Raw genomic sequence first — 23,813 nt, 5'->3', positions numbered from 1 at the left:
ATATTAGCATAAAGACAAATAGATCAAGATAACAGAATATAGTCTAGAAGTAAATTCACACATCTATGGTCAATTTTTTTTTCAGAAGTAGAACAAAGGCAATTCAAAGGGGTAAGAATAATCTTTAACAAGCAGTTGGACAAGACTGTCATAGTCAAATGAGCCTCAATCTTTAACTCACACTATATGTAAAAATTAACTCAAAATTGGTTAACATACTAATTTACATATATTATTAATTCACTAGTACAACTACTCTAACTTGTAGGTGTCTTCATTATCTTTATTTTGGAGAGGCACAGGAAACTGAAGGAGAAAATCTTAGTGATCATGAGTTTGGCAAAGATTTCAAGTAACAGAATAAAAGCATGATCCATAAAACAAAAAATTGATAAGCTGAACTTCATCAAAATCAAGAACCTTATTCTTTGAAAAACATTATTAAGAAAATGAAAAGACAACCCCCAGACTGGGAAAAAAATATTTGTAAATCATAAGTGTATATCCAACATAAACAAAGAACTCTCAAAACAGTAGAATTTTTTTAATGGAGAAGACATTTTAACGTATACTTCACTGAAGAAGATATAGGGATGGCAAATAAGCACATGGTAAGATGCTCAATGTCATTAGCCATTAGTGAAATGAAATTAAACCATGGTGAGATATCACTGTACACCTACTAGACTAAAATTAAAAAGGCTGACTAGGCGAGAATGTGGAACAAATGGAACTCTCATACACTGCAGGTAAGAATGAAAAGTAATATAACTTCAAATATCAGTTTCCTTAAAAGTTAAATATATACCTATCATATGACCCAGGCATTTCACTAAGAAAATGAAGACACATGTCCACCCAGAGACTAAATTGATCATGAATGTTCTTAGTTTCATTTGTAATAGCCAAAAACTGGAAACAGCCCAAATGTCTATCATCAGGCTGATAAAATGTGGTAAATACAAAGAATAATTACTCAGCAATAAAAAAGAACCTATTGACACACATGACAACATGGATCTATCTCAAAATAATTTTGAATGAAGACAACAATTTTGATGATTTCAGCAAACTGATTCTTAGACAAACTGATTTTCAAAAGACTGATCTAGAATCAGGGGAGCTGAGGAGTAGGCATTCTATGCCAGTCTTGATTTTAAAATAGCCCAACACAAGACCTACATATTAATAAATCTGTAATTCTATTCTCATTTTTCTTCATCTGTTTAGCCCCTTAGAAACCGTAAGTGAAGATGAGAACCGCTCTAACTAGCATGACAGATGGATAGATGCTGGTATGGCTAAAGACCCAGGAATACCCAAATCCTATTACTGTCATAACCCTAAATCCAACTAATCTGGAGTGCACAGTGACTCAAAAACAGTTCATCTTTCTGACACAGGAACAACAAATGTTTAACATCCATTACAGCGCGGCTTACTATTCAACAAACACAAGGGAAACCATGTTCCCATTTCTCTAATGAATTCTTACTAGTATTTCGTCTCTTTCATTTCCTACTTCAGTCACTAACTCAGACACTGACAAAACAAATAAGAAAAATGGCTCAGAGTTTTTTTATTTGTACTCTTGGCCTCCAAATTCTGTCAGCCTAACTTCAACAGAGCTCATATCACTCTCAGAAGGACAGTTGTTAAGATACCCAGGTAAGCAAGAAAAAAAGTCACAGAAACAACTAAAGTTTCCACTCTATTACATACTTAAGAGGTTAGTATGTAGTCAAGACTGATCTATCCAACACATCTGGCATGTATTCAAGGATAAACATGCAAAGCCATTCGTCTATTTTCCAGCATTCTCCTTAACATACTGATTATCAAAGGTTACTACTATATATCTGACTGCTGCAAATTCCTTTAAATTTTTCTCTTTTCCACTAAGTAAACCTACTAAAGTTAAGTGGGAGGTAGAAAAAAAGCAAGAGTACTCTATTCACAGGGGTGTTTACAATTCAATACCAGAAAGTGTACTTTAAGTATTCTCCTAAAACTGTTCGTTAATAACAAGCACTGTACTGCCCAAGGAAAAGTATTCATGTAAATCAACTGGCTATGCAGTCTGAAAAATGAATAAAGAAGAATCAACAGCACAATCTGTTTCTTCAAACCTACTAGAAATGACATCTTTAATGCTATAAAAAAGTCAAAAGTATTTCAGACCCAAACTGAGACAAGTTGTAAGGGCAGTTGTAAAAGGATCACAGATCATCAAGATAAAGCCACTTTGCTAAAAAAAAGCAAGCATACCAAGACATGAGAGTTTCTATAACTCTGACAAATACACCAGAAAAAGTAGACTCAATCTAACATGTTTAAATGTAAAACAAAAACAAAAACAAAAAACCTAAAGTAACATTCTAACACTTTATGTAAAACAAAACACTTCATATTTTTCCTTCTCCTACCTTCCAATTTCAAGTTCTGCCTCTCTAGTGGCATATAAACTCAAAGAACTGAGTAACAGTTCACAAATACAATGTCTTAAATGTATTTGTATAAGCAAAAAAATTATCTGTGTATAAACTAAGAATGTTGTATTGCATTAAAGAAACATAAACCCTAATTCAAGAAACTGGTTTCTGTTACTAAAAAACTGAACTTGATAGTATCAAAAACTAAGGATTTAACTAATGAATCCTTTTCATAATAGCTTTTCTAATTATTTTAGCTTTTATATTTCCTTGAAATTTAATTAAATCCTGAATACAAACCTGGCTAATATGAAAGTGAAAGAAACCATATAGCTGTCTCATACTTTAGACCTGAACCAAACAATATAGTGCTTCAGCACTGTAGATACATACCCCAGCAAAATATACATAAGGTATTAAAACTAGTTTTACTTATTTGAGAAGCAGGGTTTCGAATCTGGAAAAGTCTATCTAAATTACAAGTCTTATTAAAAACAGTGGAGTGAAACAGAAAAACCTTAGTAACCAGACTCTGGATAAAACTTGATAAGGCACAAAGCTCCATCCAGGAAAAGGTTCTAAAGGTGCCAGCATCTTAATTATCAAATAATTTAAAAGGCAGGGCCAACGCTGACTCACATTGATCCGAAGCAGATATCACCGAACAATAGAGCTAATCCTTACCTTTTTGGCATGAATAAATGCCTAACAAGAGTACCCACTCTACTCCTACAAATGACTGCCAAAAAGGTGGTGCTTTGTAATGAGCGGAAATGGTTTGAAGGGAAGGGATGTCAGCCTTAAAATAGTTCCTAAAATAGTTGCTTAAAAGGATAAAAAAGTGTCAGAGAACTTACAAAAGCTTTTGAGTCAAGCTTGGTTCCAGGAAAAGGATACTTTGGACCTATGTGAAAGCAAAACCCAACCACGGTAGAATACAGATACCCAGATTTTTGTCAGCAGAAGAAAGAGTATTGTTCATCATTTTCCACAAAGGTAGCAGAGCCTTTAACGTGGATTCCTATTTTTTCCCACCAGGTAGATACTCTGCAAAAGCAGCAAAGCACACTAAATAGAAAACTCTTCTAAATTTCAATCCTGCCAGCAAAGTGCCAACTTTATAAACTCATCAAAGGTCACAGGGAACAAACTTCCTGTTTTGTTACTGAAATTCATTGCCTTCCTCCTGAGCTAACCCAAAGAATTTCCTTCTTGTTTTGAGGATGAGAAAATGAGAACAGTATACTTACAACATACCAGGAACAATAGGCAGTCACCCAGAGTCAAGAATAGAATTTATTATCATTTTCTAAAACCCAGTTGCACATAATCTATGTCTATTATTTCTCCATTTGAGGAAAGAGTTTACACATTTTTTATTAACAATTCTTTACAACTTTATTTTGAGGTTGTTTTACAAAGAGAAAATGCTTTACAAACATTTATCAAAAATCCATGATTTTTAATAGAAGCATATTTCTTGCCCAAAAAACCTAATAGTTTAGGGAAGATGAGAAAAAGGTAAACAATTACTATATTGTAAACATTTGTGTATTTCCTATCTTTCTAAAATGTATTTAAAAGTGCTTTCCAAGAAGATTATATAACACTGTTTACAAATAATGGTAATTTAATGAAGAAATGTGTGTAAATTCATAAAAGAACCACTAAAAACAATTTCAAATGGATCAGTAGTTCTTGACCAGGTTTGATCATTAATTGTGAGGTGTTACAAGTAATATAATTCATAACAAATAAGTAAAAATGCCCTAATTTGTACACACAATCCATACTATGTGTGTATTAGAACTGCTATCCCTTTCATCTTTCTAGCATTCTAACAATGAGAGAAAAAAAGTTACAACTATTTTTCTCTATGATAGAAATAATGATGGACACATGCTCTGAATGCACATATCCTTCCTGCATGCTATACCACTTTAGTCTCCATCCTATTAAAATATAACTATTTTCTCTTATCACTCTAATGAAAAATGTTATTAAACATAAATGACTTCAAATTACTAAATCAATTTTCAACCCCCCTTTCAGTCAGTACTCATCCTATAGGGATTCTCTGATTTTGAAAACTGAAAGACTACCCTCCATTTCTTCAAACTCTCCCCCCCCTTATCTTTTTTTTTATTACAAATTTTTTTATTAAGGTATTATTGATATATGCTCTTATGAAGGTTTCACATGAAAAACAATGTGGTTACTACATTCACTCATATTATTGAGTCCCACCCATACCCCATTGCAGTCACTGTCCACCAGTGTAGTAAGATGCCACAGAGTCACTATTTGTCTTCTCTGTGCTACACTGTCCTCCCCATGACTCCCCGCTACACACCATGTGAACTAATCATAATACCCCTTAATCCCCTTCTCCCTCCCTCCCCACCCACCCTTCCCCACCCCTCCCTTTGGTAACCAGTAGTCCCTTCTTGGAGTCTGTGCGTCTGCTGCTATTTTGTTCCTTCAGTTTTGCTTCATTGTTATACTCCCCAAATGGGGAAAATCATTTGGTACTTGTCTTTCTCTGCCTGGCTTATTTCACTGAGCATAAGACCCTCCAGCTCCATCCACATTGTTGCAAATGGCAGGATTTATTTCTTATGGCTAAATAGCATTCCATTGTGTATGTGTATCACCTCTTCTTTATCCATTCATCTACTGATGGACACTTAGGTTGCTTCCATATCTTGGCTATTGTAAATAGTGCTGCAATAAACAAAGAGGTGCATAAGTCTTTCTGAATCTGAAACCTTGTATTCTTTGGGTAAATTCCTAGGAGTGGAATTCCCGGGTCAAATGGTATTTCTATTTTTTAGTCTTTTGAGGAACCTCCATATTGCTTTCCATAATAGTTGAACTAGCTTACATTCCCCCCAGCACTGTAGGAGGGTTCCCCTTTCTCCGCATCCTCGCCAGCATTTGTTGTTCCACACCAGCATTTGTTGTTCTTAGTCTTTTTGATACCGGCCATCCTAACTGGTGTGAGGTCATATCTCATTGTGGTTTTAATTTGCATTTTTCTAATGATTAGCGATGTGGAGCATCTTTTCATGTGCCTGTTGGCCATCTGAATTTCTTCCCCTCGCTTATCTTTTAAATCAGATTTTAAGTAGACTTAAGGAAGGTATAGAGTTTATGAGCAGGAAAAAGAAGAAAACATGCACTGAATGCCCAATCAGTGTCCAGATACCATGCTAGATTATTTGTACACATCATCACACTAATTCCATTAAAATTATAAATTCCATATTATTAATTGCCATTTTACTAATAAGGAAGCTGAGTACAGAGCTCTGAAACATCCAACACCTCACAGCTAGTAAGTGACAAGACTGGAATATGAACAGGTAAGTCCAAATACAAAATACAACCAGCTTTTGCTAAACAATCACAAGTTTAATTTTAGACAAAAATACAAATTGATTTATAATCTTGGAGTATAGCAAACTTTTCTAAGCAAGATTAAGACTATAAAGAAAAAGAATGACAAATTAAATATAAAAACATTTTAACATCCATAAGGCAAAGAACAAAGTCACAGAGTTAAAAAATAAAGAGGAAAGTGGATCAAAATGTCTCTGTGATATTTATAATGGACAATTAGGTAATGTTTCTAAAATATAAACAGCTCCTTCAAATCAATAAGAAAAAATAATGTAAACACCCCAACTGAAAAATTTTGGGCAAAGGTCATGATGTGGCAAATCAAAAAAGAATAAATACACTGGCCCAGGAATATGTGAAAAACATAAGCCCCTCTATTAACCAAATAAATGCAAATTTTCAAACATACATGACTTTATGATCAGAATGGCAAAGATGAATAACATGAACAAAAGTTTGGGGAAATAGGCATCCATCATACCACTGGCAGGAGCATAATTTTGTACATTTGTAAAGGGCAACCTGACAAGATGCATCAAAATTTTAAATGTGCAACTATTATAATCCAGCAAGTGCACTTCTAGAAATTTATCCTTTGAAAAAGTGTGTGAAGGTGTATATACAAATCTTTCATTGTGTTAGTGTTGATGACTGCCAAAAATAAGGAACACATTAATTGCCAATCAGTAGGTTAATGACACCAAATCAAAAAAGTGGATGTACTGCAATGTAAAATGATGCAGCTTCTGTGTAAATGTTTGTCAATTTCTCAAATAGTTAAATAAAACTGCTGTACAACCCAGTAATTCCACTCCTAGGTAGATACCCAAAAGTGAAAACTATGTTTACACAAAAATGTGTACATGAATATTCACAGAATATTTATAATAATCAAAAAGTGGAAACAACCCAAATATCCATGAGCTGATGAACAGATGAACAAAATATGGTATATCCACACAGTGAAATATTATTCAGCCATAAAAGGAATGAAGTACTGTTACATGCTACAAGGAATTACTTTGGAAACATTTGCTATGAGAAAGAAAACAGAAACAAACAGTTACATATTGTTTATTCCTTTTATATTAAATACCTAGAATAGGCAAATTCATAGAAACAAAAGTACATTGGTGGTTGTCGGCAGGTGGAGAAAGAGGCAACTTGGAACTGCTAATAGGAATGACATTTCTTTTAAGGGTGATGGAAATGTTTTAGAATTAGATAGTATTGGTGACTCACAACTCAGTGAAAATACTAAAACCACTAAAGTGTACACTTGAAAATGGTAGTATGTGTCTCCACTTTTTCAATGCTATTAATTTTTTTAAGCATGAGACATATCTATTGATGGAAAAAATTGCCATAATATGTTATTAAGTCAAAAAGCAAGTTTAAAAAACATTACATATGATTCTATTTATGTATGTTTATGTGGTTACATAAGTACATATTGCCCGGGAAGAGATATTGATACTACATATATACTATTCTACTCACAATCTTCATAGCCATGAAATAGAATAACCAGAAAATTATACTCTTCACTATCTGTATTTTTAAACAAGGAGCACATATTATTTTCAAAGGAAGACATGAAAAAAAATTACCATCTGCAAAGAGAAGTACAATACTTTGACAAAAAGACACAGAATAGATTGAAACCAGGAGACAACACAAGCAAAGATTATTAATCTGAGGTGCATAAACCTTAGGGAATTTATAAATACACAGGAAAAAATTACATTACTATCTTTACTAACTCCTAATTAAAATTTAGTACTTCTTTCAATTAGAACTAGACAATCTATACCATAGTAGTATTAGCAATACCTGTGATTTCTGTTACTAACATATTTTATTTTCATATCACATTATGGTTATGACAGATATCTTCATGTATCATCTACATATGTATCACTACTTCAAAAGTAGGGTAGTTATTAGACTTGCTGCCATATATTGTTACTTAAACACATTGATAAGAAGGCATATATATTAACATATTGCAAATTATTTTTATACATCTTAATGTATCAATAATATGTTCCTTTTTAACCTCATTTTCTTCCATTCACTTAAAACCATTATTCTAAAAAGGCACCACAGGCTTCTTCAGACTGCCAAAGAACCCGTACCATTCAACATCCACCCATATCCAAACCGAGCACCCATGCATTAGAGGCAGAAAGGGAAATCAAACATGATGACATTTGAATTACTAAGGCATAAAGTAATCAGGAACTAAATTCAGGCAGAAGAAAAAAATCATTCTAATTTTAACCAGTTTTTCTAATACAAAATTCAAAATTTTCTTCTCCAAATTGTCTCCTCTTTCTGATTTCTCCATCATCTCTTGACTTCTTCATATTCAAACACTAATTCCACTTAAAAGTTTTATTTTCTATCTTGACTAGCACAGACTTCTTATCACTTCATATTTTAACTCTTTAAAAAAGAGCCTTATCACCCTCCATTCCAATCTCTTCAACTAACTCTACATACCACAATCAATCCTCTTAAATTATTTTTGTGCTGTTGTTGTCATTTGTCTCCATATATTGCTTGATCTCTATTTTAATTTGGTGGTTGATCCATTGATTATTTAGGAGCATGTTGTTAAGCCTCCATGTGTTTCTGAGCCTTTTTGTTTTCTTTGTACAATTTATTTCTAGGTTTATACCTTTGTGGTCTGAAAAATTTGGTTGGTAGTACTTCAATCTTTTTGAATTTACTGAGGCTCTTTTTGTGGCCTAGTATGTGGTCTATTCTAGAAAATGTTCCATGTGTACTTAAGAAGAATGTGTATCCTGTTGCTTTTGGGTGTAGAGTTCTATAGATGTCTATTAGGTCCATCTGTTCTAGTGTGTTGTTGTTCAGTGCCTCTGTGTCCTTACTTATTTTCTGTCTGGTGGATCTGTCCTTTGAAGTGAATGGTGTGTTGAAATCTCCTAGAACATATGCATTGCATTCTATTTCCTCCTTTAATTCTGTTAGTATTTGTTTCACATATGTTGGTGCTCCTGTATTGGGTGCATATATATTTATAATGGTTATATCCTTTTGTTGGACTGACCCTTTATCATTATGTAATGTCCTTCTTTATCTCTTGTTACTTTCTTTGTTTTGAAGTCTATTTTGTCTGATAGAAGTACTGCAACACCTGCTTTTTTCTCCCTGTTGTTTGCAATGAAGTATCTTTTTCCATCCCTTGACTTTTAATCTGTGCATGTCTTTGGGTTTGAGGTGAGTCTCTTGTAAGCAGCATATAGATGGGTCTTGCTTTTTTATCCATTCTATTACTCTGTGTCTTTTGATTGGTGCATTCATTCAGCTTACATTTAGGGTGATTATTGAAAGATATGTACTTATTGCCATTGCAGGCTTTAGATTCGTGGTTACCAAAGATTCAAGGGTAGCTTCTTTACTATCTAATTGTCTAACTTAACTCTCTTATTAGGCTATTTTAAACACAGTCTGATGATTCTTTATTTCTCTCCCTTCTTATTCCTCCTCCTCCATTCTTTATATGTTAGGTGTTTTAATCTGTACTCTTTTGTGTTTCCTTTGACTGCTTTTGTACATAGTTGATTTTATTTTTTGCCTTTAGTTAGTATTTGGTTGGTCTGCTTTCTTTGGTGTGATTTTATTTTCTCTGGTGACATCTATTTAGCCTTAGGAGTGCTTCCATTTTGAGCAGTCCCTTTAAAATATCCTTTAGAGGTGTTTTGTGGGAAGCAAATTCCCTCAACTTTTGATTGTCTGGTTATTGTTTAATCCCTCCTTCATATTTAAATGATAGTCATGCTGGATACAGTATTCTTGGTTCAAAGCCCTTCTGTTTCATTACATTAAATATATCATTGAATTCTCTTCTGGCCTGTAAGGTTTCTGTTGAGAAGTCTGATGATAGCCTGATGGGTTTTCCTTTGTAGGTGACCTTTTTTCTCTGGCTGCCTTTAATACTCGGTCCTTTCCTTGATCTTTGCCATTTTAATTATTTTGTGTCTTGTTGTCCTCCGTGGGTCCCTTGTGTAGGGAGATCTGTGGGATTCCACAGTCTGAGAGACTATTTCCTCCCCCCAGTCTGGGGAAGTTTTCAGCAATTATTTCTTCAAAGACACTACTTTCTATCCCTTTTTCTCTCTTCTTCTTCTTCTGGTACCCCTATAATGAGAATTTTGTTCCTTTTGGATTGGTCACACAGTTCTCTTAATATTCTTTCATTTCTGGAGATCCTTTTATCTCTCTCTGCCTCAGCTTCTCTGTATTCCTGTTCTCTGGTTTCTATGCCATTAACGGCCTCTTGCACCTCATCCAGTCTGCTCTTGAGTCCTTCCAGAGATTTTTTTTATTTCTGTATTCTCCCTCTCAACTTGATCCTTTAGCTCTTGCATGTTTCTCTGCAAGTCCATCAGCATGGTTATGAACTTTATTTTGAATTCTTCTTCAGGAAGATTGGTTAAACCTATTTCCTCAGGCCCTCTCTCAGGGGTTGTCTGGGTGATTCTGGACTGGACCAAATTCTTCTGCCTTTTCATGGCAATAGAGGTAGTTGTAGGCAGGTAGTGCATGTGTTAGCTGGGAGAACAAACTCCCTTCCTGCTTGCTGGTCGCCTTGCCCTTCTCCGCTGCCTGTGCTGGTTACCTGCACACCAGGAGTAGGCTCGGGCTAATTTCCTGAACAGTGGCTTGCCGGGCAGCACAGAGCCCTGCGGGGAGAGGCAGGTGTGCCCGGTGTGCTCTCCTGCGAGAACGGTGCCCCTTCACACCTTGCCCTGCTTCCTCTGCCTGTGCCGGGCAGCTGCTTGCCAGTGGCAGCTTTTGGATCTGGCCCAGGTGGCTGCGTGCTGGAAGGAGGTTCTGGGTGGCTGCTGTGGGCGTGGCCGCTCCCAGGCTGCTCCGCCGGGGCCGCGTGGAACGGGGAATGAATGGCAGGCTGTTTATCGCCATGAGGGGCTTCAGAGCTGTGTTGCCACCCCTGGGGTTAGGGTGCCTGAAGTTCCCTGGGATTCCCAGCTGCTGGGCTGAGTGTGCCAGAACGATTCCATCCAGTTGTGAAGTCCCTGTCCCTTTAAGACTTTCAAAAAGCACTCACTTTTCCTTTGTCCCAGGGGAGCCAGCTGTGGAGACCCACTCGCAGGTTTTACTGCTCTGTTTCTCTAATATCCAGTATACCATGCAATGTGAGTCTGTGCTCCTGGTGTGGATTACTAGAGCTGGGTATTTAGCAGTCCTGGGCTTCCACTCCCTCCAGCTCCAACTCCTTTCCTCCCTCCAGTGAGTTGGGGTGGGGGGAGCACTCGGGTCCCGCCTGGTTGTGGCTTGTATCTTACCCCCTTCGTGAGAAGCCGAGTTCTCGCAGATGTAGATGTAGCCTGGCTGTTGTACTGTATCCTCTGGTCTCTCTGTTAGGCGTAGTTTTATCTGTTGTATTTTCAAAAATATATATGGTTTTGGGAGGGGATTTCCGTTGTCCTACTCATGCCACCATCTTTCCAAACTCTTAAATTATTTTCAAACTGCTCAAAATCACTCAATGATTCTAATGTCTTTAATAGCAGTATTGCTAACTATGAGACTCTAGAGCCACATTTGTAATAACTAGTAATCAAAACTTACATAGCTATATCCTATAAAATATCACTTAAAACAATAGTATAAAATTCAGGTATTAATAAGAGAACCTCACTTTATAGATGTAAAAAAACAGTTGCTGCTCTGGAGTTGAACCTATGTTAAAATTAAAATTCCTTACCCAGGCATTCAAACCCTTCCATAACAATCATATTCCAATTTGCCAATATTCTCCTTGTTCCCACTGAAACTTTGAGAATTTAACCAGAAATTAACTCAAGTTCCCTCTCGTCCTTGAATGTGCACTTGCCCTCCTGCCACTACATATTTGTTGAAGTAATTTCAACTGTTTGCAATGTTATTTGATTATTCATTCATTTAATAAACAGTTATTAAGCTGCTAACATATACCAAACACTTAGTACATACAAGGGGCTTAATCCCTTGAGCTACAAAGTCAGGTAGGTAGCCCTGCCCTTAAAAACTCACAGTCTAATGGAAAGTCACAGACATAAAGCAGGTAAATACAAAACAATGAGGTAGATGTTATGAAGGAAGAATTCACAGTATGCTCAGGGAGCACAGAGAAAGAGCAAAAAGGAAAGACAGAAGTGTCAAGCAAGGTTTCCCAGAGTAGAGCGCAACTAAGATGAATTATTAAAGAAGCCAGCAAGGTGATAAAATGTAAGCTATTGTAGGTACAAATAAAGCATAAACCAGGCCATACATCATTCAATATGGCTAGGCTAGGGTGTATGTTCAAAAGAGAGAAGTAATAAATGATAAAACCAGAGAGGTACACTAGGACAAAATCATAATGGGCCTCACATATAATGTTATGAAATCTCCATTTTATTTTAAAAGCAGTAAGAAGCAGGAGGATATCCTGGAAAGTACATGTTAAAGAATCCCAATGACTTAAATCTGAATTCAAGCTCTGTCATTTACCCATGATGTGACTTTCAACAAATTTGCCACTCTAAGCTTCAGTTTCCTCAATTATAAAATAGGAATTAATATCAATTTTGCCAGAATTCTAAAAGGAAGTTAATTTATATAAATCTCCTAGCACAGGGTTCAGCGAACTCCAGGTAGGTTTGTCAGCAGTGAATACTTTTACATTTTCAAAGGATTGTTAAAAGAACAAAAACTACAACAAAAAACAATACAGGACATACATCTTGTGTGGCCCACAAAGCCAAAATATTTATCATATATAGCCTTTTACATAAAACACTTAGCAACTCCTGTCCTTAGCACATAGGAAGGCAACCCAAAACAGTAACTGTTATTATTGTTATTGAAGAATTTTAAGTACGCAATTTAAGCAATGCCCAATAAATTTTACAAGAATTTCTATGGGAAATTAAATGAGCAATAAGGGATGTTGGGAGACAAGCAAGGAGAATGTTGCAGCAATCCATTACTCTTTCCTTCCTTCTCGTAACCATAAAGGTGAAGTCAACTTCCTCTCTTTATCCCTGTAGGTTATAAACCCATATGTACTCTGTATGTTACAGCACTTAATGTTCTTTGTCATTTAGCATAATCTACCTTCACTTGTTTGCTATTTATTTTGGCTTCAGTCTCCTTTAAGTATTGTAAAAATTATTTTGGAGTCAAACAGATCCTGTTTTAAATTTTGTTTTGCCAATATTTAAGACTTTTATTTAACTTGTATGTCTTCTAATAATAAGAAACAATATGTTGTTAACAACCATTTGATCAATGAATATGAGATGCACTCTCAAAAAAAAAAAGAAAACAATAACATACTATTTTTAAGCTCTTCTGTTTTTTTGTGTTCTTTAACTCCAGATATGCCACATACTGTTCTAAGCTATGAATTCATAGCTTTTCTTCATAGATATTACTTCATTTAATCCTCACAACCCTATAAGGTAAGAACTACTATCTCCTATTACAGATGAGGACACTGAAGCATATTCAAGTTAAGTGAGTTTCCCAAGGAATACGAAGGAAAGGATCAAAGGCTTATATTCTTAACCAGCTACAGAATGAGAATGATACTCTAACTCACAGGATTTTTGTAAGGACTAATTTAGATTACATATTTAAACAGCAAGAGGATTGTCTTTAAACAGTCCTTAATGCTCAGTAGTCTAATAAATATTATTCCATTTCCTATAGATAAGACTGTATTCTAAATTTTTTTTACTCCCCAGAACCCTGGTAGCCAGTCAACATTTAATAAATATTTACTACCAGGCTAGATATATTTTTGGTGATTAAAATTCTTGTGCTGTTTTAAAGCTATCATTCTATATATAATTCCCAATATATTATTTCATAAATTTATATACAGATGTTGCAGAAGATTGCACTAAATATGAACCTACAGCAGAACATATCATATCCCTTTTTTTTGTCTTTAAGTATAAACATTATGATCAGATAGCAATGGACATATATGTAAAAAATCCCAACAAAGTCTTTGAATAGAGAGACATTAATGCTGATATACCCTAAATTTAGTTCTATTCTCTTAGCAGTATTTGTAACTGATATTATATAACTCTGGTCTGTGTTACTCAGTGAGGGAATCTAAGTAATTTAGAGAAAAATTAAGATTCTAAACTGTAAGATTAGAGAGAAATGTTTCCTTTGCAAAAGATAAATGTAAGGAAGATAAAGTATTGTAACTTCTATTTTATGTCACCAATTAGTATCACCAATTTCTACTGTTAACAAATGAAAGCAATATGGAACCCCAAAATTATCAGGCATCTATTTAGTGTGAATGATGAGTCTTTCACACAGCCTTGTCAACAGGAAGATTCTTAGCTAAACCCAAAGTTATTTAACTTCTGAGACTTATTAACATTAAGGACAGAAATTAAATTTTTAAAAAATATTTATCAGAATGTAGCTTCATGGAAACACAAAGTTTCAAAATTAAACAGAGTAATCTCCACATCAGGTAAAACATAATCTTTTCTGGTAGAGCAAAATTATCCTAAGAAAGCTATTAATATTTTTAGAAAACTTAAAAAAATAAAGCTACTAATGCTGAAATGTTTGGGGGGAAAAGTCAGGTGACAGCCAGTTTCTAAGCAAAAATGAAATTCTTTATTAGCCATACCCGTGATATGCCACATTTGTTCCCTTCTCTTTAATTCTATGGTTACCATTTGATTTGTGATTAAGCATTCTCTGCTTCCTGTGTCCCCCTCCAACCTAGCCATCAAAGGAAAAAGTTCTCCACACTGTTTTTATTAGATGTTTTTCAAAAGAAACAATATTCTCCCATGCTCAATATGTCTGAATTATCTAGAAAGCCTTCAGTAAAGGAATAAGAGCCCTCCAAATGTATATGTGCCTCAATGGGAAGACAATTAGCATTAAAGGAGCAAGGAGGGGAGGAAAAAAGGGCGAGGGGAAAGGGGGGAAAAGCTAGCCTCTCTCAAACAAGTTAAGTATATTATCCGCAACTCTAACATAGCATCTTCACTTTTTTAATCCATATTTCGTACTTATCTCAAACTCAACCTTAACACCCTTTCATGATAAAAACACTCAGCAAATTAAGAATAAAAAAGAACTTCCTCAACCTAATAAAAGCATCTATGAAAACCCCACAGGTAACAACACACTTAACAGTAAAAGACAGTTTTACTCCCAAGATCAGGATCATGACAAAGTTATCAGCTTTTGACAATTCTTTTCATTGCAACAGAGGTTTTAGCCAGGACAATTAGACAATAAAATGCATCCAGATAAGAAAGTAGGTTTTTCCAACTTGGAAAAAACTGTATTTACTTATAAGTGACATGATCCTTGTTACACAGAAAATCCTATAGAATTTACAAAAAAACTATCTGAATAAACAAGTTTAACGAGACTGCAAGATACAAAATCAATACAAAAAAATCAACTGTATTTTTACTCTTGCAATGAACAACCCAAAAATGAAATTAAGAAAACTCTATTTTTAAGAGCATTCATAAGAATAAAATATTTAGGAATAAATGCAACACAAGAAATGTAGAACTCTGAAAACTCTAAAATATTGTTGAAAGAAATCAAAGAAGATCTAAATAAATGGAAACATCCCAGTTTGTGAATAGGAAAACTTAATATTTTTAAGATGCCAATACTGCCCAAATTGATCTAGAGATTTAATACAATGCCTCCAAAATCCCAGCTGGTCTTATGCAGAAATTAACTAATCCTAAAATTCATATGGAAATACAAGAGACCTCAAACAGCAAAAATAATCTTAAAAATAATCTTAAAAAATAAAAACAAAGCTGGAGGGAATTTGTAATCACCATAGTACTGATATAAAGAAAATCATTTAGTTCAATTAAATAAAATATAAAGTCCAGAAATAAACCTTCATGTTTACAGTTAATTGATCAGAATGACAAAACAGTTTAATGGGGGAAAAAACAGTCTTTTCAATAAATGGGACTGATACAACCAGAGAAGCACATGCAAGGGAATGTTAAATTCCTTATGTCAGGCTATATATAGAAATTAACATTTATCAAAGATCTAAATGTAGGAGCTAAAACTATATAACTCATAGGACAAAACATAAGAGTAAATCTTTATGACCTTCAATTAGTAAATGGCTTCTTAAAAATGACAACAGAACACAAGCAACAAAAGAAAAAAGACTATCAAAATTAAAAACTTTCGTTCTTCAAAGGACACCATCAGCAAAGTGAAAAGGCAATTCATGGAATAAAGCAAAATATCTGCAAATCATATGATAAGGATGTGTATGTATAATATTCAAAGATTCAATTATAACTCAATAACAGAAAGACAATTTTTAAATGGGCAAAAGATCTGAATACACATCTCAAAGAGATACACAAATGGCCAATAAGCAAATGAAAAGATGCTTGCATCATTAGAGAAATGCAAATCAAAACCTCAATGAGATACTACTTAACACCCCCAGCAGGAGAGCTATGTTCAAAAAGACAGACAATAACAGAGGTTGACAAGGATGTTGGAGAAATTGGAGCCCTCCTATTCTGCTGGTGAGGATGTGAAATGGTGAGGCTACTTTGGAAAACAGTCTGAAAGTTTTCTCCAAGTTTATACACAGGCACAATATGACCCTGCAATTCTACTCCTAGGTATATATATCCAAGAGAACTGGAAACTATGTACACAAAAACTTGTGCATGAATGTTCATAGCCAAAAAATAGAAACAACCCAAATGTCCATCATCTGCATATCCACACAAAGGATTATTATGCAGCCATAAAAAGAATGAAATGCTATTTTTACATAGTTGAAATCTTGGAAACAGGGTAAGTGAAAGAAGCCTGTGATAAAAGACCATTTATTATACTAAGATTCTGTTTGTATGAAATGTCCAGAACAGGCAAATATACAGCCAGAAAACAGATCAGTGTTTGCTCAAGAACTAAGGGTATGGGAGGGGAGAATAAGGGGTAATATGAAGAGTACAAGATTTACTATTTCAGGTGATTAAAATGTTACAAAATTGTGATGACTGCACAACTATGTATATACTAAACACTACTGAGTTATAATTTAAATGGACAACTTCTATGGTAAATGAGTTGTATCACAAAAAAGCAGTTACCCACCCCCCCAAAAAAACCGTCTCAACTCCTTAGTCCCTGACCCACCCACCCTCCCATTTTATGTTATTCTCTCTCAGAATGTCTGTGAACATTTATACGATAGTGACTTGCACTTGTTCCTTTGTTTTGAAATAATTAAATCGTACATTTTATCTCCCTTACTCATAAGCTATAAACTTCCCAAGAATTTATTTTACTTCTTTCACACTTCTTTTTAGAACCAAGTATAATAATGGATATAGAATAGGCCCTCCAATAACATTTTTAATTTTCAAAATGCAAGATATTAGAAATATTTACCATGGAGAAGTTAATCGGACTACTCAAAAATCTTCCTTTTGGAGAATAAAGATATATATACTCCCCAGATCTCTAACCAACTCTTCAGAATAAAAATAAGGTGGACATAGAGCTCAGATAATCCCAAGGTAATTAAAGACATAAATGGTGATTAAATTGAACTAAAGTCATCCAGAGATAAAATTCATTTCATGTATTAGAGGTTCTGTGTTACTGGAGTTAGCCAAAGGAAGTTGTAGTATTTTCATCATGAAACATGAGCACAAGTTAATAATTAAGCCTTTGTTATTTACTTGATAATTTTATCATTCTTCCTGGGTTGAAGCTCACATATATTAATTACAATGACTTTAGAATTAGAAAAACAGAAACAGCAAACAATAAAACATAGTAAGAGCCATCTAAATGATATTTCTTTAAAATATGAAGTAATAATGTTTTATCCCAATAGACAAAGAAGTGCAAAAATGTATCTCCCCTGAAACTATACTCCACAAACTGAAATTCAAAGTCAACTGATCTCAAAGTACAGTGAGAAATAACTCAAACACCCAGAACACTAATATAGACCACAATGACAATCAATAACTAGATAGTAGAGGAGAGACCCACTAAAGGTTATAAAATCCGGTTGTAATGTTCTCTGTAAAATTTCTATCTTTAAACAGCTGAAGTTTACTGTCACTCAAATCCCTCACAGAAGAGAACTCCTCCTCCTGCAGTTCTTACTCCTTCCATTCTCCTTTCCTGACCCCCAATCAATCTTCCTTTGAAGATGGAAAGTAATGTTTAAGTATTATAATTCACCTTTTAGATGTAATTTCATAAATATATGCTACCATCTAAAAAAAAATCATGAAATGCCCCAAGCTGTCCACCATACAGGGACAACATTCCCACCTCCCTTCCATTCAAATAAGGCTCTTGACAAATTCTCACCAATGAAATGTGAATGTTTTTCATTTTAAGTCTGGGGGTTCTTAAGAAATGGCTTGTGGGGCTTCAAGGCCCTACAGAATAATGGAATCCTAAGATGTAATAAGGAGTCTGGGTCCCTCAATTACCACATAAAGGAAAGCCACAAGTCTGCTAATAAACAGGAGCACCTGCACTGGACTGTTTACATGAACAAAATATAAACTTCTGTGTGTTTAGCTTCTGGAATTTTGGAGTGTTTTTATTACCCTAATTAGCACTACCCAAAGTAATACACACTGAAATCTCAAGTATTTCAATTCCCCCAAATTAAAGACATTTAGAAGGGATATTTTGTAAAGATTGTTTAAATTCCCATTTAAGTAACATTAAAATTTAAAACCTAAACAATTTTCTGCCTTTATTCTGTTGTAACATAATTACTTTAAACAATGATAGCACGAGCAATTTCATTGTTAGTAAATTTCACTGTCCACATTTTAACATATTAGTTCAGAACCATCTATTTTCTTGATCATTACAGAGAAATATTTTCCTCAATTCTCCCAAATTTAAAAAATTAGGAAGCATTTTTAAATACTGTAATTTATAATGTCTAATGAAAATTACCAAATACCTAATTAAAGGCAAAATTCATTTCTGTTTTTAAAATATTAAAAATTATCATCTATAATTTTAAGAATTTTAAGATAAGGACTTTTTTTAAACCATATGGCAGATAATTATGTTCATGTAAATGCACACAAACCCATAACACACTTTAGCAAAACCATGACATTTTGCATTCTAATGAAACTCTTTCTACCATGCTTCACAAAAATCCTCACAAGTGTGGAAATTTTAATGCTCTGCTAGGTTTTTTTTTAGTTAAGCCTGACATTGCTGACTTGTCAAAGTCCAATGGGAAAACTGGCATTAGTAAAGACAGACATTACAAACTTAAACCAATGAAACAACTCCTACACTCTCTCTACCTTCATTAAAAAAGAAAAAAGAAAAAGAAGTCTCTATTTAACCTCTCTGTTGGCTTTACCTTTAACTCCATATCATTATTTTTCCACAGCAACAGAATTAAAATTAAATGAGCAGCATATTTACTACTCCATACAGAATTTTTTAGATGTGAAATTACTGAAAGTTGCTTCCACTCAGGAAAAATATTTCAAGAGGCTTTTTTGTACCAGCAGTCAACACAAACTAAAAGAATTAGACAATTTTTGTGGCACTGCTACTTGGTGTATCTATAGAAATGAACTCCAGTTCCCTGATCTATTTTAATGCTTAATGGTACTGGAACATATATGTGCAATATATGGCTTGAGCAATTTTTTCCAGGACTAGATAGCAAGAACTCTTAAGAGTAATGAAAACTAAGAGATGGCCTATTCAAAAAATGGGGAAAGAAATATGACTGGATAGTCTCTATAAACTAATACTTTCGTCTATTTTAATGAGTTTTATTTCTAGGAAAAAGACTTCTAAAATATATTAAAAGTTTATACTTTGTGTAAACCAAAGGATTCTGAAATGTTTTATTGTATTGATTTTTAACTTAGTTACATATTACTCTCAGTAATAAAATGAATATTTACACATACATGTTTTCCAACGGCCACAGTAGAGTTGAAGGAAGAACAAATAAGCATTTACTATAAGCTAAACATGTTTTCTCATTCTATACTCAAAACAACCTTACTATGTATAAATGTATTATCTTCTTACAAATGACAACAGGGAGACTTAACGGACATTAGATACCCTGCCTAAGGTCAAACAGCTAAGAAAAATGGCATAGCAGAGTTCTAAAGTCTATAAAAGAAGTCCTTTTTCCACTACACTAATGTGCTGTTTTTCCAGTAGGGGTGATAGAAAACAGCTCTCTGCTCCTCCACTTTTCCCCACTTGACAGTGAATTACATGGAAGATTTCTTCGTGAAACCAGGTTCAGAAAGGAGCAGTCTCTGTCTGGCCTTTATACAGAGCATGGCCTGCGTGGATGGAATCTATATCATTATTTTCAAATAAGCTTTTTAGCTAGATGAACTAACTAGATATAAATGACAATCGCGTGTAGATAAAGTAAATTAACAAATAATTCTTCAAAAGCCGTTTATATTTGATTCTGAAAGGCACTCTATGCCTATTGGCAGCGGATTTATCTTTAGAGTTGCGTTCTGCTTAGACTACTCTCAAAATAGCTTTCCTAGAGCCCACACTGAGTAGACAGTACAGGCTGCTTGATCTATCTAGCTTCTGGAGGCTGTGAGAGAAAACTTGTTTGTCCGTACTCGACTGACAGTCAAGATAACTGGAGACAATAAGGTAGTATCTCCTAAAATGCAGTACGGTGCTTCCAATGTGTACAAACGGCTCAGCTAACTCCCTGAACACAATCCACCTAAGCAGCCTAAGCTAAACAGCCGGCCAAGTCTAGGGTGACAGCTCCAGTAACTTCCTCTTCCTCACCGCCCTCTTCAGTTCGGCAAGTACGCGCCTTTCCCCCTAGGAGGCAGGATAAAACAATTTCAAATGCACAAAATCGATCCCATCCCAACAACACAGGATAGGCAAGCCAGCCTTCATTGCTCCCCCTGTCCCTCCAAGAAATTGTTTACTTAAAAACATGTATACATCTTATCGACAGGATTTGCAACAGAAAATGAAACCATGTACTTAGTTCCTTCATACAGCCTTAAGGGAAGGATGAAAGAAGGGATCTCGACACCGCGTATTCCCGAAACTGCTTGATTCACTTTCCCTCGGGTCCCACCGCCGGCCAGGGGCAGAGCCAGCGCTTTGAACGCCAAAAATATGCCTCCTCCCTCCTCAGGAGACGCAGAGGCTGCCGAGACGCCGGCAATCGGCACGTCCCGCCTCCGACCCTCACCTGCCCAGGCCCGAAGCAGCGCCCTCGGCCCGGCGGGAGTCCGGGGAGGCTGAGGAGGCGGGCGGCGGGCACGGAAGCGGATAGGCCGCGCTTCAGGCCGCCGCGCTTCAGGCCGGCGCGCTTCCTGCCGCGGCCCCGGGAACGGCAGCGCGGCCCGAACCCGCAGCTCTCCGCGCCCAGTTGCTTGCATGTGCCACACGCACCTTCCTCGGCCTGGCCCCGCGAGCAGCCCTCACCTGAGAGGCTCCGGGGCCTCGGCCGCAGGGGGAGGAACACGGCAGCCGGGGGTCCCGGACACACGGAATCCGCCCCCGGCATCCCCGGCCTGGCAGCGGACCCCGGAACCTTCGCGCCTCCCACAGAGGCTGGGGTCAGCCCCACGCCAGGCACACACCCACTCGCCTGGGTCCTCCCGCCGCCTCCCCGCCCGTCGAAGTCCCAACTCGCACACCCACACGCACATTTGTCCCTTTCCTACCTCATTTCCCCGGGGACGCGCTCCTCTTCCCAGAACTCCGGATCCTACTCCGAGGCACAGAAACCCTGTAGCCCCTTCTCTTCCTCCAGCCCAGAAGCAGCACGAGCAGCCATTTCCCCGCGGCAGGGGAAACACACACACGCGCGCGCGCGCACACCAGGCCCCACAGAGGCTTCCCCTCCCGAGCGCGGCCGCAGACGCAAACACAAACACCCACGGGCGGGCCTCGCGCCCGCCCCGAAGGGAAGGCGCCGCGGCAGCAGGGCCCGGATACGGGCGCACGGGGGGCCCCGACCCGGGGGTGCGGACGGCCCGCACCCCTCCTCACCTGCATCCAGCGCGCCGGGGTCCGGGCGGCGGCGGCGGCGGCGGCGGCGGGGCGCCTGCTGCTGGTGCTGCGGCGGCGGGGGTGGCGGCGGCGGCGGTGGCGGCGGGGCTGAGGGCAGCAAAGACATGCAGGCAGCCCGCCGGAGAGAGGCACCGGCCGGAGGGGACGCGGGGCGGGCGGGCCGGGCCGGGCCGCCTGAGGGACCGCAGAGGCGGAGGCGAGGAGTGGACGGATCGGGGCAAGGATGGGGACGAGGGCCGCGCCTCCGGGCTCCGGGGACGCTGACTCCGGTGCGCAGGAGAGGCCCCGCGAAGGCCCGGGTCGGAGGAAGCTGCGCTCCGCGGCCGCTGGAGCCGCCGCTACTACTACGAACGCCGCGCAGAGCCCGGCCTTGGCCTTGGCCTCCCGGCGCTAGGGCTGCCGCCGCTGCGGGGCTTCCTGCTGTGCCTGCTGCTGCGCCTGCCGCTGCCGGGGCCGAGTCTGCTACACAGGGACGCCAGCTTTCGTTGCCTTTACTCTCGGTCACACACGCTCACGCCGCCGAAGGCCGGGTCAGGCGCCCGGGCAATATCGGAATTGAGATTAATAACAAGGTGCAGAGAGTGCGAGAAGGAGGAGGGTTGATTGACGTGGAGGGGCTGGCGGGAGTCTGTCACTCCCCGGGGCGGAGGGGTGGGGTGAGGAGGGAATGAGGCGGAGCTCCAGTGCCACGCCTTGGCCACGCCCCCGGGCCCGGGTTGGGGCGTAGTGCGCGTGCGTGAGTGGATGCCAGGGGTCTTGTTTGTTTTCTATTTTACCCTTGCTTGTTTCCTTACTCTTGTCTCTTGGTTTAAATGACTAGCAGAGCTGGGTAGCCTGATAGGGCATCAGAAACCCACATCCACAAAGCCAAGTGGGGGAAGAGACTGGCGAACCCGCCTCACCCAACCTTCGTACAAGGACTCGATGCTGTTTACTGCAAAGTCGCCAGAGGCGTTCTGACTGCAAAGCAGTGCGCTGGTCTAGGTGGCTAATGAAACGCCAGGTGAGGTGAAGTAACCAAAGGAAATGTTTCCTGACGTTTTCAAAAAAATGTTTTCAGGTAGAACATCTGTAAGTCCTATTTCGAAAGGTAAATAAAAGAACCTGTGAAACCGCGGTAACAGCGTCATGTTCATTTTCTAATTCTCCCTTCTCGCGATAGAATAACGTTTGGCAGTGCCAGCTCCAGGATGAAAACATCGAAATGTAAACTAGTAATAATATTAATGTTTACTTGATGAATGTGGCCTTGACATTTTAAGCTTCTGGGGTTTGATTTTGTTTTTGTGGGTCAGTTTCAGCTTGTACGTAGCAAGCCAAAAACAAATTATACCAGCTCTAAGGGACAAAATACTGCTCTGGAGCAGTTTTGCACAATGTCTCAATGCATGCTCTGGGTTTGTGTACTGATTGGTGTTGGTCAAGTGTGTATTAGCAGTGTTCAATATTCTTCCCGCAGGTATGTTTTTCAGCACACTAAGCACGTTATGTTCGTTGCAGTTAATCTTAGGTCCTGTTACTGAATGCAAAAGGCCTTCACCCGGGAAAAGGGTACGGAAAAATGCAAATCATCATTTCCCCAAAACTGATCAGATACTGAGTCCACCCTTGCAAAAAAACAATTGTACCACTTTCGTCTTTGTAACCAGGAAGTGAGGGAGGGCGGGAGTGAAGGAGGGAGTGAGTGAAGCCCTGCAGGACAGAGAAGCCTGCAGGCTACTTTGTTTTCCACCTGTGTGGTTTCCAGTTCCCTCCCTACCAACACCACCCCCATACTAGCTTCTACAGTAGGTGTCAAAATGGCCTTAATCCTGGAAGAAGTCCCACTCATTGCCAACTGTCTTTTGAGTCTAGGCTAAC

General features: G+C 37.9%; 1 protein-coding gene and 1 long non-coding RNA gene across 5 annotated transcripts in view; one reads left to right on the top strand and one right to left on the bottom strand.

The window, feature by feature from the left end:
• Nucleotides 1-22,290, bottom strand: part of CNOT6L (CCR4-NOT transcription complex subunit 6 like) — a 127,738-nt gene extending 105,448 nt beyond the window's left edge. Inside the window, exon 1 of one of the 4 annotated variants that reach the window (XM_073237424.1) lies at nucleotides 21,933-22,290. Coding sequence is in view for 1 of the 4 variants with exons in the window: in XM_073237422.1 (XP_073093523.1) it covers nucleotides 21,605-21,609 (5 nt within the window). In the remaining 3 variants the exon portion in view is untranslated. Of the gene's footprint in view, nucleotides 1-21,126; nucleotides 21,340-21,362; nucleotides 21,570-21,604; nucleotides 21,906-21,932 lie in introns of those variants that run through there. The other 3 variants (XM_073237422.1, XM_017665766.3, XM_073237423.1) reach the window with 3 other exon arrangements.
• Nucleotides 22,291-22,385: 95 nt separating this feature from the next.
• LOC140849607 (uncharacterized) lies at nucleotides 22,386-23,070 on the top strand. Its single transcript, XR_012131709.1, has 2 exons — nucleotides 22,386-22,525; nucleotides 22,777-23,070. It is a non-coding gene; the product is annotated as an uncharacterized lncRNA (long non-coding RNA).
• Nucleotides 23,071-23,813: the final 743 nt, after the last annotated feature.

This window comes from Manis javanica, chromosome 5 (assembly GCF_040802235.1).
Source record: "Manis javanica isolate MJ-LG chromosome 5, MJ_LKY, whole genome shotgun sequence".
Taxonomy (NCBI): domain Eukaryota; kingdom Metazoa; phylum Chordata; class Mammalia; order Pholidota; family Manidae; genus Manis; species Manis javanica.
Note: the sequence above shows the minus strand (reverse complement) of the source record. Positions and strands in the feature narration are given on the sequence as shown.